Source organism: Acipenser ruthenus, chromosome 55, assembly GCF_902713425.1.
Source record: "Acipenser ruthenus chromosome 55, fAciRut3.2 maternal haplotype, whole genome shotgun sequence".
NCBI classification, from domain to species: domain Eukaryota; kingdom Metazoa; phylum Chordata; class Actinopteri; order Acipenseriformes; family Acipenseridae; genus Acipenser; species Acipenser ruthenus.
The window spans coordinates 2,696,999-2,716,242 of record NC_081243.1 but is presented as its reverse complement, the minus strand read 5'-3'; the positions used below and the strand labels follow the sequence as shown (position 1 = coordinate 2,716,242).

The 19,244-nt window shown below is 40.9% G+C and overlaps 1 protein-coding gene across 2 annotated transcripts in view; it reads right to left on the bottom strand.

Moving 5' to 3' along the window:
* Positions 1-19,244, bottom strand: part of LOC117401675 (rho guanine nucleotide exchange factor 3-like) — a 43,310-nt gene that overhangs the window by 16,114 nt on the left and 7,952 nt on the right. The window contains exons 3-6 of one of the 2 annotated variants that reach the window (XM_059017170.1): positions 11,896-11,958; positions 1,770-1,817; positions 1,293-1,400; positions 421-582 (exon numbers count right to left, since the gene is read on the bottom strand). In XM_059017170.1, the coding sequence (XP_058873153.1) occupies positions 421-582; positions 1,293-1,400; positions 1,770-1,817; positions 11,896-11,958 (381 nt within the window). The remainder of the gene's footprint in view (positions 1-420; positions 583-1,292; positions 1,401-1,769; positions 1,818-11,895; positions 11,959-19,244) is intronic. The other variant, XM_059017171.1, reaches the window with a different exon arrangement.

Here is a 19,244-nt window from a genome sequence, read left to right as displayed (position 1 = left end):
TGTTTTTCAACATAATCCTGATTGTTTTGATATTTTTATTCCTCACAGGTAAACCAACTAGGAAATTACTTTTTTCAACTTTTACTCAGGAACTTTCACCAGAAGAAAGACATTTTTCTTTCTAGCAGTGTATCCAGATCATGCTCCCTCCTGACTGAAATACGTGCTGTGTGAACAGAGAACCAGCATGGCTGCAGGAGAGAGTGAACTGAACACAACCCTTAAAAGAGACATGCCTTCTCCTGGCGAACGCTCCTGAGTAAATGTTTACAGTTCCCTAGCTGATTTATACCCATGACTCGTGATTACACATTTCAAAGAGTCGGCAACGTGTTTAAAAATATAATGCTGTGATACGGACAAGGTGGGGCAGCCCAGGTCATGTGTTTCTTCGAACGCTGTAATCCTTGCTGTTCGTACCTCCTGTCGTTTGATCTCCTTGGCGGAGAGCTCTTCGCTGATGCTTTCGACCGTGTCGCTCCACAGAAGGCTGTTTCTGCGCTTTGAGGGCGTGTTCTTCACTCTCGGACGCAGTGGGGCTGCAGGGAACGGACGAGCCTCTGTCTTGAAACTTATTGACCTCTAAGAGAGAAAGAAGAGAGAAATCAAGCAGCTAACAATGGCTGTATTTGTCATCTTTCCCTTTCCTATGAAATATATACTGCAGTATTTCAAAGCACTAAAAATATATGTAATGTATCATATTCCTTTTTCAAAATAATGTTATTTCGTGCAATGTATTTCTGTATATATTCCCATATATTTCAGCATCCTTTGAAAATGTCCTAATTTTCAGTATGTAACATATATTTTGGAATTTCATTGAAATATATTGCAATGTATACTTAAATACTGTTTTGGAATATATTATGGAACATATTTTAATATATTTCAATCTCCATTTATTTAAAATATATATTACACATATTTTAAAATATGTGTCTGAATTCTATTTAAAAACATTTCTGAATATTGAAAAGAAAAATCGAAATTTATTCTGGGCAAAAGTAATTTTACAGGAGGGAGAATGAACTAGATACTCTGTGAAGTTTAGAAGAAAAATGATCTTTCTCCTGATGTTCCAGAGTAAATGCTGAAAAAAGGAATTCCCTATTTGATTTAACTATGATATGTGAATAAAACCAATGGGGATTATGTTGAAAAATACATTGCTGCGATACGGACAACATGGGATATAGCAAAAATAAAGGGGGTTCTGGAACGTTACAGGGTGGAGTATGTAGAGGGGCTCTGGAATGTTATAAGATGTCGGTAGTAGTGTGAATGGTTACTGAAATAGACTGTCCAATCCGCTTCAGCGAGGTCGATTTGACAGGGCCCATGAGACTAGCCAGGCCCGTTCCCTTGGAAACCGGTTTAACCCTCTTGTTGCTGGGTTCCTGCATCAAAACAAAACAGAAAGCATTAATTAAGAGAGTTCAGTTCAGTCTCCATGCCTCAAGCTTGCCTTGGACTGAAGGGAGCACCCTTTCTCTTATGGGATGAGGGTACAGTTCAAACTTCATAAAGCTCTGTAAAACTTGAATTTTCTCTTTGTCAAAGAATTGTGCTTGTGCAAAGGAAGGAGACACTTCTTTATACAGAGAGTGGTGAAGGTATGGAATTAGTTATCTAGTCATCTTGTTGGGGCAGAATCACTGGGATCCTTTAAGACCCAACTTGACAACGTTTTGAAATCAATCAGCTGCTAGGAACAGGACAGGCTTAGATGGGCCAATGGCTCATGTAGGACAGACAGACAGACTCACCTCTGCATCTTTTCCTGTTCCAGAATCGGCAATGGCTTCATCCACCTGCTGAGATGAAAAGAGCCTTCAATAGAACCTGATCTCTACACACTGGCATTGATGCTTTCCCCTTTCTCTCTAATACCCCACAGTTACACCTGATCACACTGGCATTGATGCTTTCCCCTTTCTCTCTAATACCCCACAGTTACACCTGATCACACTGGCATTGATGCTCCCCTCTCTCTAATACCCCACAGTTACACCTGATCACACTGGCATTGATGCTTTCCCCTTTCTCTCTAATACCCCACAGTTACACCTGATCACACTGGCATTGATGCTCCCCTTTCTATCTCTAATACCCCACAGTTACACCTGATCACACTGGCATAGATGCTCCCCTCTCTCTAATACCCCACAGTTACACCTGATCACACTGGCATTGATGCTCCCCTCTCTCTCTCTAATACCCCACAGTTACACCTGATCACACTGGCATTGATGCTCCCCTCTCTCTAATACCCCACAGTTACACCTGATCACACTGGCATTGATGCTTTCCCCTTTCTCTCTAATACCCCACAATTACACCTGATCACACTGGCATAGATGCTCCCTTCTCTCTCTAATACCCCACAGTTACACCTGATCTGCACACTGGCATTGATGCTCTCCTTTCTATCTCTAATACCCCACAGTTACACCTGATCACACTGGCATTGATGCTCCCCTCTCTCTCTCTAATACCCCAGAGTTACACCTGATCACACTGGCATTGATGCTCCCCTTTCTATCTCTAATACCACACAGTTACACCTGATCACATTGGCATTGATGCTCCCCTCTCTCTCTAATACCCCACAGTTACACCTGATCACACTGGCATTGATGCTCCCCTTTCTATCTCGAATAACCCACAGTTACACCTGATCACACTGGCATTGATGCTCTCCCCTCTCTCTCTAATACCCCACAGTTACACCTGATCACACTGGCATTGATGCTCCCCTCTCTCTCTAATACCCCACAGTTACACCTGATCACACTGGCATTGATGCTCCCCTTTCTATCTCGAATAACCCACAGTTACACCTGATCACACTGGCATTGATGCTCTCCCCTCTCTCTCTAATACCCCACAGTTACACCTGATCACACTGGCATTGATGCTCCCTTCTCTCTCTAATACCCCACAGTTACACCTGATCACACTGGCATTGATGCTCCCCTCTCTCTAATACCCCACAGTTACACCTGATCACACTGGCATTGATGCTCCCCTTTCTATCTCGAATACCCCACAGTTACACCTGATCACACTGGCATAGATGCTCCCCTCTCTCTAATACCCCACAGTTACACCTGATCACACTGGCATTGATGCTCCCCTCTCTCTCTAATACCCCACAGTTACACCTGATCACACTGGCATTGATGCTCCCCTCTCTCTAATACCCCACAGTTACACCTGATCACACTGGCATCAATGCTCCCCTCTCTCTCTAATACCCCACAGTTACACCTGATCACACTGGCATTGATGCTCCCTTCTCTCTCTAATACCCCACAGTTACACCTGATCACACTGGCATTGATGCTCCCTTCTCTCTCTACCCCACAGTTACACCTGATCACACTGGCATTGATGCTCCTTTCTATCTCTAATACCCCACAGTTACACCTGATCACACTGGCATTGATGCTCCCCTCTCTCTCTAATACCCCACAGTTACACCTGATCACACTGGCATTGATGCTCCCCTCTCTCTCTAATACCTCACAGTTACACCTGATCACACTGGCATTGATGCTCCCCCCTCTCTAATACCCCACAGTTACACCTGATCTGCACACTGGCATTGATGCTCCCCTCTCTCTCTCTAATACCCCACAGTTACACCTGATCACACTGGCATTGATGCTCCCCCCTCTCTCTCAATCTCTGCATCTCTCAGTGTTGCTTCTTGTTTTATGCTTTGGGTATAGACACACAGAGGGAGAGAGGGAGAGAGGGAGGGAGGGATTAATTTCAGTGGTTTAAAACCACTAAAATTAATCTAACAGCAAATAAATTAATCTAATGATTCATGTCGTGAAACAAAGATTTATTACTACATGGAACAAGAGCTTATTACTTATTTTACGGTTAGCACATTTCACGATTTCCAAGAAATGTACTCATTGCCGTGTAATATGTAGTTCCCTGTGAATTTCCATTTCTGAAAGAATAGTGTAAATATACATCTTTTTTTTATCACACAGCAGACGTTTGCCTTATTGACGCACTGCCTGTTGCACTGCATTCAGAACCTGGAAGACTGTTTAGTTTGCTTCAGGTAAATGATTGAACACTGCATAGAGCTGAATGATTTTTTGAAAATGTCTTCAAAGACACCAGCTGCATCAAAGATCAGAAATGTTTCTCCTAAAGATCACTCTGTCCAGTACAAGAATGGGAAGATTTTCAAGTTTGAATGTGACCACTGTTTTTTTTCTGCTTCAATAAATATTATGTTTAATTGTGAAATATCTTGCTATTTTTAAACAGTGAAATGCCATGAAATAAGCCATTTGTTACTGTGAATAAAAACAGCCCTAGTTATTATATATATATATATATATATATATACAGTATATATATATACAGTATATATATATTATTTATTTCTTAGCAGATGCCCTTATCCAGGGCGACTTAAAATTGTTACAAGATATCACATTATTTTTACATACAATTACCCATGTATACAGGTGTGTTTTTACTGGAGCAATCTAGGTAAAGTACCTTGCTCAAGGGTACAGCAGCAGTGTCCCCCACCTGGGATTGAACCCACGACCCTCCAGTCAAGAGTCCAGAGCCCTACCACTACTCCACACTGCTGCCCTTTAATCTCCATTTGTGACCCCTGGTCCTTGTTTCTTTTTTCAGGTTGAAAAAGTCCCTTGGGTCGACAATACCTTTTAGAATTCTGAATGTTTGAATCAGATCGCCGCGTAGTCTTCTTTGTTCAAGACTTACTAGATTCAATTCTTTAAGCCTGTCTGCATACGACATGCCTTTTAAATCTGAAATAATTCTGGTCACTGTTCTTTGCACTCTTTCTAGAGCAGCAATATACTTTTTGTAGTGAGGTGACCAGAACTGAACACAATATTCTAGGTGAGGTCTTACTAATGCATTGTAAAGTTTTAACATTACTTCCCTTGATTTAAGTTCAACACTTCTCACAATATATCCGAGCATCTTGTTGGCCATTTTTATAGCTTCCCCACATTGTCTAGATGAAGACATTTCTGAGTCAATATAAACTCCTAGGTCTTTTTCATAGTACCCTTCTTCAGTTTCAGTATCTCCCATATGATATATTTAATGCACATTTTTATTGTATGCGTGCAGTACCTTACACTTTTCTCTATTAAATGTCATTTGCCATGTGTCTGCCCAGTTCTGAATGCTGTCTAGATCATTTTGAATGACCTTTGCTGCTGCAACAGTGTTTGCCACTCCTCCTATTTTTGTGTCATCTGCAAATTTAACAAGTTTGCTTGCTATACCAGAATCGAAGTCATTAATGTAGATTAGGAATAGCAGAGGACCTAATACTGATCCCTGTGGTACACCACTGGTTACCTCGCTCCATTTTGAGGTTTCTCCTCTAATCAGTACTTTCTGTTTTCTACATGTTAACCACTCCCTAATCCATGTGCATGCATTTCCTTGAATCCCTACAGCGTTCAATTTGAGAATTTATCTTTTACTAAAATAAAAAAAAGAATAAAACGGCTTTTAAAAAGACCAAATTCCCATTGGGCTTATTTTTATTTTTTTAGATTCTATTGATTTTTTAGTATTACATGCAGGACAGCCGCTATAAGGGCGTTACCTTTATTAAAAATGTGCACGGATGAATCCGGTTAATCAACTAATGCCCATAAATTAACCAATCAAACATTTGAATCGAGTGACAGCACTAAGACATATATATTTAGCACCACTATATTTAGGGTTGAGTTGGGTGCTCAGTGTTAAACCTCTAACTTTGCACTTTAATAACTTTGGCAGGGTTTGTCAGAATTGCCCACAGATTTGCATGTTTCATTGACCTGCAATGTTGTGAAAGCGTGGACAGTTTCATGGCGCCACCTTGTGCGGTTTCTGAGATCTGGATACCCTTTTTTGTAGTAAAAGTTCCCTCTTTTTCCCCTATATCTATTTTTGTGTGTGTGTGTGTGTGTGTTTTTCGCTCTCATGTACAGGCTACACGGTACTGAATTTCTGCACCCGCCGAGTAAGGCACACGTGATCTGTGCTGAGGCAGGGCCTTTCGAAGGTTTGGTCAAAAAATATGAAACGGTTCCTGAGTTATTAATAATAAACAGATAACCGCCTAGCATTTGTTAAATCCTTTTAGCAAGGAATCCTGCCCCTGCACGTTAGGCCACTCTGGGATATGTAGTTCTGGGGTGCCTGTAAACAATGCAATCACGCAGACACGCTCTCCGGTTTGAACTACAGCTCCCAGAATGCACACCAAATGGCTTGAAAAGTGTTGTTAATACTTTGGGAAACGCAGCAGCGCATCCAATTTTACTAGTCAGTAAAAAATAATAACAAACGTGTCAGTCAGTAAGGTGAATGAATATTTAAATATATACTGTACACACAGGCTGCGGAGCGCCACTTAATGTGAGGGAAGCAATAAATAACGTACTGAAATTTTTAATATAACTACAATTATTTTAAATAGGAAATTTAAAAAATATATATCTTGCAGATGTTTACAATACATGGATATTTTGGAATGGAATGAAAGCGAAAACACTCACCCCAATAGCAGGTTAAATGCCAAACTTTCCAAATAAATTCTGTATGTTTGTATTTCTCTGGGCAAACAAGAACAAGCAAGCCCACCGAGAGAGCGGGGAGGACAGGGAAATTTCCCCGGGGCCCAACGCCTCGAAGGGGGCCCAACGCCCCGAAGGGGGGCCCTGATGAAGGGGGACATTTTTTTTTGTTTTGTTTAATATATATAAAATATTTCAAAACAACTAGCCCTGCACAAGACCCTTTGCGTTCCCACCACCACATTAAAAAGAAAAACTGCCGTACTGCACACCGAGCTGATGTGCTTCTGTGGTGTAATGATTGTGTATCCAGGCGCTGTCAAACACTTCCTTTCACACAATGATTTGAACTTTCGCATCTCATATTTTACTACACCAAAAAGCTGAAAAAAAGGCAGTGTAATTTTATGTATTTTTTTAAAGACTTTTAAAAACAAGGACCAGGGTTAACAAATGGAGATTAGATAAAGGGGCATTCAGAACAGAAAATAGGAGGCACTTTTTTACACAGAGAATTGTTAGGGTCTGGAACCAACTCCCCAGTAATGTTGTTGAAGCTGACACCCTGGGATCCTTCAAGAAGCTGCTTGATGAGATTCTGGGATCAATAAGCTACTAACAACCAAACGAGCAAGATGGGCTGAATGGCCTCTTCTCGTTTGTAAACTTTCTTATGTTTAGATTATGGAGGTGGAGGACGTTCCTTTGAAAAGGGGCGGGACTGACAGTGATGTGAACCAATCACATGACAGATGGAGACTATTGCCCGATGAGGAGGTTTTAACCAATCACAGGCCAGAATTTACACTGACTGGCCTGTGATCAGCCTGTAACAGACAGAAGACACTGCCAGGTGACCCAGAAATAAATAAAGAAATAACACAGGGATAAGGCTTAGAAACGGAGAGCTTCATTTTAAGTACACCAGACATCATGTTTTAATACATAACGGTGTTTCTTTCAAAAATGCAAAATTGAGACCTGTGTAGTGAATGGAAGTGAAAAACAGGTAATTATTTTGTTAGCTTTTAAAAATGCTTGAGTTCACGTGTATGATCCTTTGTCTGAAAGCTTCGGTTATGGCCTTTTCATTGGAAATCCCCTTCAGTTTTGTTATATTTGAATTGCCATTGTTCGGATGTGTTTTGCTGCTTGTACAGAGTGGCTCTCATGAAGCCTCGCAGGTACAGACAGCTTCCTGTGTCAGCCCCACTCATACTCACTCTGCTTCATTCGCTTCCATATTTGGCTGCACTGTGACAGGAAATGATAGGGTGGCTGCATTCTGCGGTTTCATAGATTCAAAGTAATTTCGAGAGCCGGTGACTTTTCACAAAAGCTTCAGTTTCTATCTCAAGTCAGATAGACAGATAGGTGCACAGACTGACAGAGCCAGAGAGCTGTCTGTAGAATATGGATGAAAATAGAAGACTTTGCTGAGGACTTATAGTGGACTCATTTCTAATCTCGCCAGGCAATTCAAAAGGCAAATACAATGTTATGTTGCCAAAAGTGTGGATTAGGGAAGTCAGCCCAATGTATGTACAGCTCTAGTTGGACCACATCTAGGTTTTGGTCACCTCACACACATTCTTCATAACAGAACCATTAAGAGATCCATCACCCAGTGATATACAACTGTGAATTAAAACTCATTTCAACATTGAAAGACTTTTAAATAAAACAGTTGTCCCTGAATCTACAATACTTCTTTTTAAAATCTATTCATTTATACACCTAGACCAGTGGTTCCCAACCTGTGTCCTCAAACAACTCCCAAAATGTGGTTATGTAGTTCTTGCTTAAACCGATTTCTACACAATCACACGTTGTGATACTACTGAGCAACGCAACACAAAGCTTTAAAAAGCTTTCAAAACTGCCATTAACTGAAACAGCTTTCTAATGTGAAACAAATACTAACTAAATAACTTACACATTATGAAGCACATTTGTCTCTCCCAAATTATTGACATCTTTTTTTTTTAGCCAGCATTATTAAAAAAAAAAAAAAAAATCTACATCTAGCCTCACGTAAATGCACGTCTTTGTAATCTGTGCTCATTCCACTGCTTGTGGTCACTGTTCAGGGGGAAAAAAACGTAATCTGGCTCTCCCAGCCTTTTCACTCTGCATAAAAATAGCGCACTGCATTGGATATTCCAAACTCGGTTGGAATGACTACAATACAACTTTAAAAAACACTATAACCACAGTTTTAGTACTTTTCTTTTTCAACAATATAAAATATGTGCTACAGTGTTGCCAGGGATATAGGAATAGCCCTATTATTTCCATAAGTTTTTGGAGAGTTTAGCTGCATATGGTAATAGAAGTTAATGTGAAACAAAAAAAGGCTTTATTTGTAGCTTGACTTATGAATTGTACCGTAGTTGAATGATCGATTTCAGCTCCATGTTATTAAACGGGTTTATTCAGCCAGGTTTAATATATCATACTATATGCCAAAATTAAATTCTATTAACACTACTCTGTAAATAATGTGTACAGTCTGTTTCTTGACGCTGTCATATTTAACCAAAATGCTATAAATCCTATCGACTGTGTGCCACCAGTCACATTTAATTTACACAGCCCACCAGAAGTGGTAAGTAGCATCCTGTACACTCTCCAATCATTTTTTATTTTTTAAATTGCTTCCCATCCACCTCGTCTTCATATGCCAGTGTTTTTTTCATGTACATTGAGTGAAGCTGGCGAATAAGAAGTTGCTTTAAAAAAGGATAGATTCATTTGCTACACGAGGTAACGGTTGCGGGGATCAGCACTGGTATTTACATTTACTGGATCCGAGAATGACCCAAGCCCCAGTGAATTATTTGTCAAGAGGTTTTGTCAAACAAAACTCTGAAACCTGCAAAATCAAGACGCCACTTATCTACAAAGCATTCAGAAAAAACCAGGAACTTTGCCATCAGCAACTTTGAACGCACAAAATGACAACATTCCTCGCTGACCTGGTAGTGAAGATGCAAGCCCAGAAATGACAACATTCCTCGCTGACCTGGTAGTGAAGATGCAAGCCCAGAAATGACAACATTCCTCGCTGACCTGGTAGTGAAGATGCAAGCCCAGAAATGACAACATTCCTCGCTGACCTGGTAGTGAAGATGCAAGCCCAGAAATGTCGTTAAAGGGCCCAGAAGAACCTTTTTATTTGATTGTGTTACATGTTCCCATGTGTTGCTACAACTGTTTATGTAAGGTGTGTGAAGATTTTTTAATTTTTTTTTATATATTTTTTTTACATTTTGACCACTTAAAGGGTACATAAGGACCTTTTTATAAGAAGATAAGAAAGTTTACAAACGAGAGGAGGCCATTCAGCCCATCTTGCTCGTTTGGTTGTTTGTAGCTTATTGATCCCAGAATCTCATCAAGCAGCTTCTTGAAGGATCCCAGGGTGTCAGCTTCAACAACATTACTGGGGAGTTGGTTCCAGACCCTCACAATTCTCTGTGTAAAAAAGTGCCTCCTATTTTCTGTTCTGATGTGTTGCATGTTACATGTTCCCATGTGTTGCTACAACTGTTTACGTAAGGTGTGTGTATTGTTTTTTTTTTACATTTTGACCACTTTTTTAAACTTTTACTTGCATTTCCTGCCTCAAGATGGCTTACCATGTACCCACATAGACCCTTCAGAACTACATTGCCCATCATCCTGCTGCTCACTGGTAAATCCGTCTCAGTTACATATGTGAGCAGGAGGATGATGGGAAGTGTAGTTCTGAGAGGTCCATGCGGGTACATGGGAAACCATCTTGAGGCAGGGAATGCAATTTAAAAGTTTAAAAAAGTGGTCAAAATGTAAAAAAAAAAAAAAATGAACACAATACAACACGCGGGAACATGTAACACAATAAAATAAAAAGGTCCTTATGCACCCTTTTAGGTACCTTATATAAATACTTTACTTTCTACATGTACTTTTGCACATAAAAATTAGTTTCAAAATGCTGATGTGAAAAAATGTGTGGCAAGTGGTCCTTTAGAAAAATCAAAAAACCAAGGTGGTCCCTACAGTGAAAAAGGCTGGGAACCCCTAACCCTAGATTGATTACACTGACGGCAGCTATTCCCCACAACAGAAAGTCAATGGGCGTCCTGGATCCCCAGCCGCTGCAAAAGATGGGAGAGCTTCTGGCCCCTGGAGGATGAAAGCCAGCCCTGCAGGTGTCTGCTTGAGACCATCAGGCACCTGGCCAGTAGGAATAGCGCGGTGAGGAGACCCTCAGGACCTCTGTGCTCCCCTGACTGCATGACTCCCCCTGCACACCACACAGCCATGCCTTTACCAGAGGAGACTCGGGACCCCTGAACTCCCCTGACTGCATGACTCCCCCTGCACATCACACATTTGTGCATTTACTAATGGAGCCATTCAGGAACCACAAAGGTGATCACTGAAATTTGTGTAATGTCCGGTTGCAGATTGGATTGTTAGATTGCAGACTACAGATGGAACCAGCTAAAGCCACAGTTTGATGTTTAAGCAAAAGAACTTGCAGTTACTCGGGTCCCTTTCATGTGATTTAGGATGACAGAGTGGGTGGTCGCCATGGTAACCGTCACAGCTACATTCAAGAAGCATTCCTGAAAAACTAAAAGAACTTCTCTTTGCAGCGGAAACTCTTCAGCGAGCAACGCTGACTGCGAAAGGGGGTTCAACACACCTGTCAACATTGTGATTTCAAAATAAGTGAGTTTATGTAATCTGAAATCTCAGCGGCCTGAATTCAAGTGAATGCCTACACAAGACAAAGGTATACAACTGTTCCACTTTATTATTTGGTAGAATGACAGACTGTGATCCGCTGCTCATTGTAATTGCTTTAAAATATCACAATACAAACACAACCATAAGATGCTTCACAATCAAAACGAACTATACCAGGTAACACCACTCGGAAGTTAACATTTCGCGTGTAGTTTAGTTCATATTCTGATGCAACAAGTAGAGCAAAAACAGCCTTATTTTTTTTTTTGTCCAGGTCAGAAACAGTAAAATTGTTCAATTGTCCCTGTTTTTCAATTGAATCAACTTTCACAGACCATATAAATGAACCAAGTCTGAAAAAAAATTTGAAAAGGACCCAAAAAACCAGACGGACGACGACTAAACAATAATACAGTACCAGTAAGAAATTAAAGTTACTTTCACCTATGCGTAAGTCTTATGCTAAGTGTAGCTTCACTGGCGTGTAGAATAAACAAACACAGCTTGAGAATAACTGAGAATGAACAAACTTCGAGTTGAACTTAGTACAGTTACAAACCTTGTCTTCGGGGAGCTGGACACTAGAGGCATTGCCAGTCACTGTCCCTTGCTTCCGTTTTTTCTGTGAATACAAAAATCATTTAACAGATACAAGAATTATAAAAGGTGTAGGTGTGACAAATAGATTTTCTGAACACCCCATTGCTTCTGCAGTTTTGATTTGTTGTGCATATTAAATCAAACCACTGTAACAGAAAATAGGCAAATTAGTGATTGTCTGATTTAATTGATGTTTTCAACAATAGGCCACACATGCAGTTCATTTAAAATAGTAAGAGAAAAGGAACACATAGCCGCAAATGGTTAAAATGCACGATACCTTTTATATGTTGATTAAGATGCATAATTAAAGCACAAAGTGGTCTAACGACGTATAGCATTCCTTGACTTGCCTACTAAAGAAGTCTTTAGTCAGTGTATACATTAATTAAACATAATAACATTTTGGTTTATTTACAAATCAAACATTTACTTTATTTGTGGTTTATTTTAAACAATACTAATTACCAGTGCTTAATTTGTAAAGAAAGAGGTGCCGGGACGTAAGCAATGACAATAACACCGTTCTTACAACGCGCACATTCAAGATCATAACACGTTTACTTTCAAGGGTATTGAACGTACTAGTGTTAGATTTTATAATCATGTATTCTGCATCATACATGCAACGCAGAGTATGTGCAGAAAAATAAATTCAAGGCAAATGCAGGACAAATATGTAAAGCCACTCAATCGAAATCACGCATGCGTACAGGTGGAAAATGTGGACGCGGTAGATTCTTTTTTTTTTTTTTTAATCTGCGGTTCATTTTGAGATGCTAAACCAAGATTAAATACAGTGGTTTAGATGATATATAATACCGTTTAAAAAACACAATTCAAGAGTATTCTTTTCCCTTACTTTCATTGTGCATGACTGAGTCGTCCTGCGTATCCCCTATGACCCTTAGAAGTACCCCCAGTGGTACGCGTACCCCAAACCCCCCTGGGCTAGATAGTTGTTAGCTTGGTTTATTTTTATTCTCTATTAATTAAATTATATTTATTGAAAATAGGAAAGAGGGAACCAGACTGTTGTTATTGTATTTATATATTTTTTGAACAGGGGAATTTAGAAGGCAGTGTTCCTGCGCGGGGGTAGGGTTTCAACACTAACCCTAAATAAAATATTGTTCCTGTTATTAAGCAGTAGTATAATCGGAAGCAGTGGTATTTAAAAATAACAGAAGCCAGTTTTCACTTTAGTGAATTAGGTTAAAATATTTGTTTTCATTAAAAACGTGTTGTTTATTGAAATTAATGTGTATCTTTCATACTGAAGCTTGGAAAACATTTGCAACGCAAGCAGTTGCGAGAAAGATGAGAAAATTTGCAAGACCTTTGAATATTTGACCCCTTGTTTTTAGCTCTCGCAAAGTACAAGTTTATTTATGAAAAAAGGGTGTGATTATGAGTTCACACGAGGTAATAAGGTTGACTGGTAAACAAATGTACTGCTTGTGTGCAGGATGTGTGACAGTGGGGTATTCACAGGACAGTACTACATGCGCAGTATGCAAGATTTGTATAGTGGAACTGTGCAGCCAGGCAATGCAGTTGAAAAGACCTTACCCGTCAAGGGCCAAAAAAAATGGGTCAGTCAGTTGTCAGGTTTCTGAACGTTGTTATAAGGGCCCAGCCACCTTGTAAGTTGGAATTCCAGTACAGTAATATAACCTATCTCCAAACTTCAAATGTGGAACTTTTAAATTAAAAACATATGATGTTATTTCTGTATATAAATATTTTGACATGGGGCATCAGACTCTCCAGAGGGCACAGCGAGCGTTCTAATAAAAGATTATTGAAATTAAAAAAGCAAGCGTTGTGCTGTTCTGCTCTGTATAAGAACACACCCAGAGTGATGTTATGAAGTAGAGAAACGTTTACAGGACAACTTACAAAGCTTTTTGCTTGAGTGCAAAATTTGCTTCACTTTCTCTAATTGCAAATAAACTCCAACGAATTTTCCAAAACTGTTTAAGTGAAAAAAACCTATGTTCCTTTTGCTAGATTTGCACCTTTAAACGTCTGCAGTTACGTTGGAGCAAAAAGCTTTGACAATCACCCTGTTACTGTATTAGCTGAACTAATTTCTCAATTGACAGGTTTATCAACTTTTTAAATAAGAATCGGAGTCAGCTTGATAGCAATAAATTAAAACTTAAAGGATGCGGTAATAAAAAATAGAAACCGAGAAACAAGAATCGGGGCCCTAAGCGGCAATATTCTTTGGGGGCCCCATACCTGTTTCTCCGCCACTGTATTATAATTGGAATTGCTTTTATTTCAGAGTATACCTCCAACCAGTGAAGGATAGCTGGAAAAGACAACAATGTTTTAAAAATGAATACAAAATGTGATTAAAAAGTGAGCGTGGTTTACTATAGTGTTTACTCGCAATAAGTTCAGAAATATACAAGCTGTATTTTATTTTGTATTTTATTTATTTTTATGAGTTCATTTGTTTGTGTTTTCTTTTCTCGTGTATGTTTAGAATGTACCATCTTATGCTTTTAGCTGGCAGTTACAGCCTGGTCTGAGAACATGAAAATAAAAGACAAAATAAATCACAGAATAATATTTACCCGTACTGAATCCTGGTTTGTTATTTAACTCATACACGCCGCAAAACTACAGTAGTTTTGGATGAAATATATTTTATAGGGTTAAAGGATGGCAAGCGTCTGTTTATGTGGGTAAAATCAACATGAGTCGCAGTGAACGGAGGTCTGTACACGCTGGGAGTGCTGATATAACCCACACACTTGTTTTGTTTTTAACTTTGTACAGCACTGGGGGAGAGTTGACTGCAGGGTCCTGATGGTAGGGGGAGAAGGGGGCCCCCGCAGGCGGGGAGGCTGGACCTGATGAAGGGGTGAAAAGCAACAGAGGATCCCGTCCGGATGGCGAAAGCAGTGACGAGACAGCTGGAGAGGTGGGGCTGGTTTTCAGCCCTGACCAGTGGTAAGGGGCACGGAGATCCCGGTGCAAGACTGTGTTGCTGTGCTTTGCCCCAGATCGATGATGACTGTTCAAGTCGAAAGTCTCGAGCGTTTCGAGCCAACGCGCCACTTGTCCTTCTGGCTCCCAGAACCGTAGCAACCACTGTAGCGCTGCATAGTCGGTGCAGAGCTCTAACAGGTGGCTGGAGTGTTAGGGGCGAAAGTGCTTGATAGCTTCCACTACTGCCAATAGTCTTTGCTGAGGGCCCGACTGTAATATGCCACCATTCCCTCACCGAAGTCGGGTCTCTTGAACCAGTACAGCGCCGATGCACTGTCCAAGACGAAGGGGGTGGTGGTGACAGGGACAACAAGGACAGGAGCGCGGGTCAGCGCCTCCGAGAAGGTTGGGGCATGCGCCAATGGGTCATCGAGGTATGCAATACACGTTTGTCTTGGGATGCTGTCCAGCACTCTCTCCATTAGTCGCTCAAGTGTGGCGGGGGCATTGCATAACCCGAACGGCATGACATTGAAATGCCAGAGACCGTGCCCCGTGGAGAGAGCAGTCTTGGGTTTAGCGGCTTGGGTCAGCTGTACTTGCCAGTATCCACAGCGCAGGTCAAGGGACCAGAACCAGGAGGACCCAGCAATGAGGTACAAGGACTCATCAATGCGGGGCAGTGGGTATGAGTCTCGTCTGGTAACAGCGTTGAGGCAGCGGTAGTCTTGCATTTCCCAGATGATCCTCTCATTGTCATCACGTCAGGGTCAGTCGGCACGGGGGTTTTTGACCATGGTGACAGTTTTTTTTTTTTTTTTATATTTTATTAACAATGTGCACAAATTCAAAACATGACAAGACAACAAAGGTGACAGTTACGTGTCACTGGATACTAGGGAAAGCCAAAGCGCAGAGCATCGAGAAGAGCATTGCTTTTCTGCCGCTGCCTAATGCTGCCGACTAGTGCAAAACACACATGACTATTAGGGGAAAAAATTACATTACCCATACTGACAGCCGCGTGACCTGACTAGACAAGACTATTACGAAAAAACAGAGGGGGGTTATGCTGGAGATTGTAAATGTGGTTAAGGTTAACAAATAAAAAATAAAAAAAGAAATAAGGTATAGCTTTTATACACATGATTACATAGACCGTTTACATTGTGTGATTCGTTTTGTAATAGAATAGGACTATTCAATTTCATAGTGCATTTAATTGTACAGTCTAAAAATCAACACCCATACGTAAATTAACCCATCTCCTCGCGCGGACCGTTGCTTATTCTTTAATTCCCAAAGTGTAGGAGCATGAAAAAGAAAAATGAAGCAGAATTATCCCTGCGGCGCTGAAAAGCAATAACACTCACAAGAAAAAGCAAAGCTTATGGTAACTTACCCTGAACCAGTGGTTCCCAACCTTTTTCAATGTAGGGACCACCTTGGTGTTTGGATTTTTCCCATGCACCACTTGTCACACATTTTTTCACAACAGCATTTTGAAACTAATTTGTATGTGTATATGTATAGGTGCATGTAGAAAGTAAAGTATTTATATAACGTACCTAACTGAATAAGATTCCTAGGCTTGCATCTTCGCTACCAGTTCACAGGCCCACCGAGAGGGCGGGCAGGACGGGGAAATTTCCCCGGGGCCCAACGCCTTGAAGGGGGCCCAACGCCCCGAAGGGGGGTCCTGATGAAGGGGGAACTTTTCTTATATATATATATATATATAATATTTTAAAACAACTATCCTTTTGTTGTGTAATGTTTGTATATCCAGGCGCTGTCAAACACTTCCTTTCAGACAATGATTTGAACTTTCGCATTTAATATTTTATTACACCAAAAAGCTGAAAAAAATGCATAGCAATTTTGTGTATTTTTTTAAAGACTTTAAAAACTTTAAAAGAACCCTAAAGTTGCGGGAGTGGCAGCGGGACATATCAATCCTTCCCCGGGGCCCATGACAGCTCTCGGTGGCCCTGCCAGTTCATCAAGGAATGTGGTCGTTTATGTTTTTGAAGGTTGCTGATGGCAAAGTTCCTGTTTCTTTTGTTTAAAAAGGTATTTTTTTTCACATTCTGAATGCTTTGTAGATAAATGGTGTCTCACTTTTCCAGCTTTAAGAGTTTTGTTTGACAAAACCTCCTGACAAATAATGCACTGGGGCTTGGGTAATCCCCAGATCCAGTAAATGTGAAGTTGAAGTTGTAATGTTGTTGAAGCTGACACCCTAGGATTCTTCAAGAAGCTGCTTGATGAGATTCTGGGATCAATAAGCTACTAACAACTAAACGAGCAAGATGGGCTGAATGGCCTCCTCTCGTTTGTAAACTTTCTTATGTTCTTATGTTCTTCTTATGAATGCCAGTGCTGGTGCCCCCAACCGTTACCTTGTGCAGCAAATGAATCTATCCATGTCTCAATTTTCCAGCATTAAGAGTTTTGTTTGACAAAACCTCCTGACAAATAATGCACTGGCGCTTGGGTCATCCCCAGATCCAGTAAATGTAAATACCAGTGCTGGACCCCGCACTGGTGTTTCAAATTAATGTATCCATTTCTAACACAATGTATTGCACTCACTGAGTCACCAATAACTATTGCACATCCGTAATAAAGGAAAACAGATAAAGAGGGAAAGTGCAGACTGTATGCATATCTTATAATTATATACAATGTGGTTAACCCTTTAAGGACCAAACAATTTTCAGTGGAATGCTCCCCCAGGAGCGACTTTTTCCTAACCTTTCCCAATGGCTACTAGAGGCCTCATTCAAATTCTGACACCAAACGTCTGGATCCCCTGGACAAAGCGTGCTCACTCTTTCTCCCCTCCTAGAATGAACATTGGTAAGTACCTGCTTCAGATACCGTTACTAACTCCCCCTGTACTGTCTGCTACAAACTGTAAATTCTGATTCTTAAATTGCCGTTCTCTGCCATTTTATTGCGGAGTTCTCACAATTCCTCTCCCTAATCTGCACTTCAACTGACAAAATTCTACTCCTAGGTGATTTCAACATCCATGTCGATTTGCCTTCTTCCCCTCTAGTGACCGACTTTGTCATGCTCCTGGACTGTCTTGGGCTGTCTCAATCTGTCAATGTCCCCACTCAAACCCATGGACACACCCCGCATCTGCTCATCACCAGGGGTCTTGATATCTCCAATCTCTCAGTCTCAGAGATCTCTCTCTCTCTGACCATTTCTTAATCACTGCCAATATTAATCTTCCTGCACCTTCAGCTACTACTGATACTGTGATTTCCTTCCATGCCAAAAATCTGCTAAATCCTGTAATACTCTCAAAATGTGTTTATTCTTCCCCTCTGACTGGTGTCCCTCTACAACGCCACCCTTACTCAGATCAGAGCCACAGTTGCCCTGCTTACAACCAGAACAGTGAAGAAACATCGCAACTGTCCATGGTATACCCTCAAACTTCGACTGCTTAAGTCTGCCTGCCACATTCTGAGCGCAAATGGAGGTTGTTTGATATGGGCCTCAGTAGCTACAGGCGTGTGCTCGCTGCTGCCAGGGTGAAGTGCTTCTCAGAAATAATATCTATAGGACACGGTAAACCAAATATTCTCTTCAAGACCATTGATCAAATCCTGTATCCAGCGACCGATAAATCCACCTCCCATTCATCCTCTCTTACCTGCCATGATTTCTCCTCTTTCAGAACAAAATCAACACCATTTATTCTACGCTGTCCTGCCACAAATCCAGTATAGTACTTGACCACCTTGACTCCCCTCCGATTGTCCCTCCTGCTCTCTCATCCTTCTCTCTCCATTACTGATGTCTCCAGCCTATTGCTGAAATGAACTACTGCCATCTGCCCCTTGGACCTCTGGCTAACAAATCTCGTCCATCTCTGTACCTCTGACCTTGCTCCTTCCATTATGCACACTCTCAACTTGTCCCTGGTTTCAGGCCTGGTTCCTGCTGCCCTCAAGAATGCCCAAGTAACACAAATGCTCAAAAAACCCTCCCTTGACCTGGCTGTCTTATCTAAATTCCATCCTATATCCAATCTAACTTTTCTCTCCAAAACTCTTGAAAGGGCTGTAGCCAGCCAGCTGATGAAACATCTAACAAATCTGCTTGAATCTCTGCAGCCTGTCTTCTGGCTGCATCATAGTACCGAAACTGCTCTGCACCAGATTGTAAATTATCTTCTGCTTAATGCTAATGCTGCTGCTCCCTATGTCCTTGTCCTCCTTGACCTAACTACTGCTTTTGATACCATAGATCATAGCATTCTTCTTGACCACCTTCAGAAGTATGCTGGGATCTCTGGAACCTGTGTCTTCTGGCTGTCCTCTTACCTATCTGGATGTATGC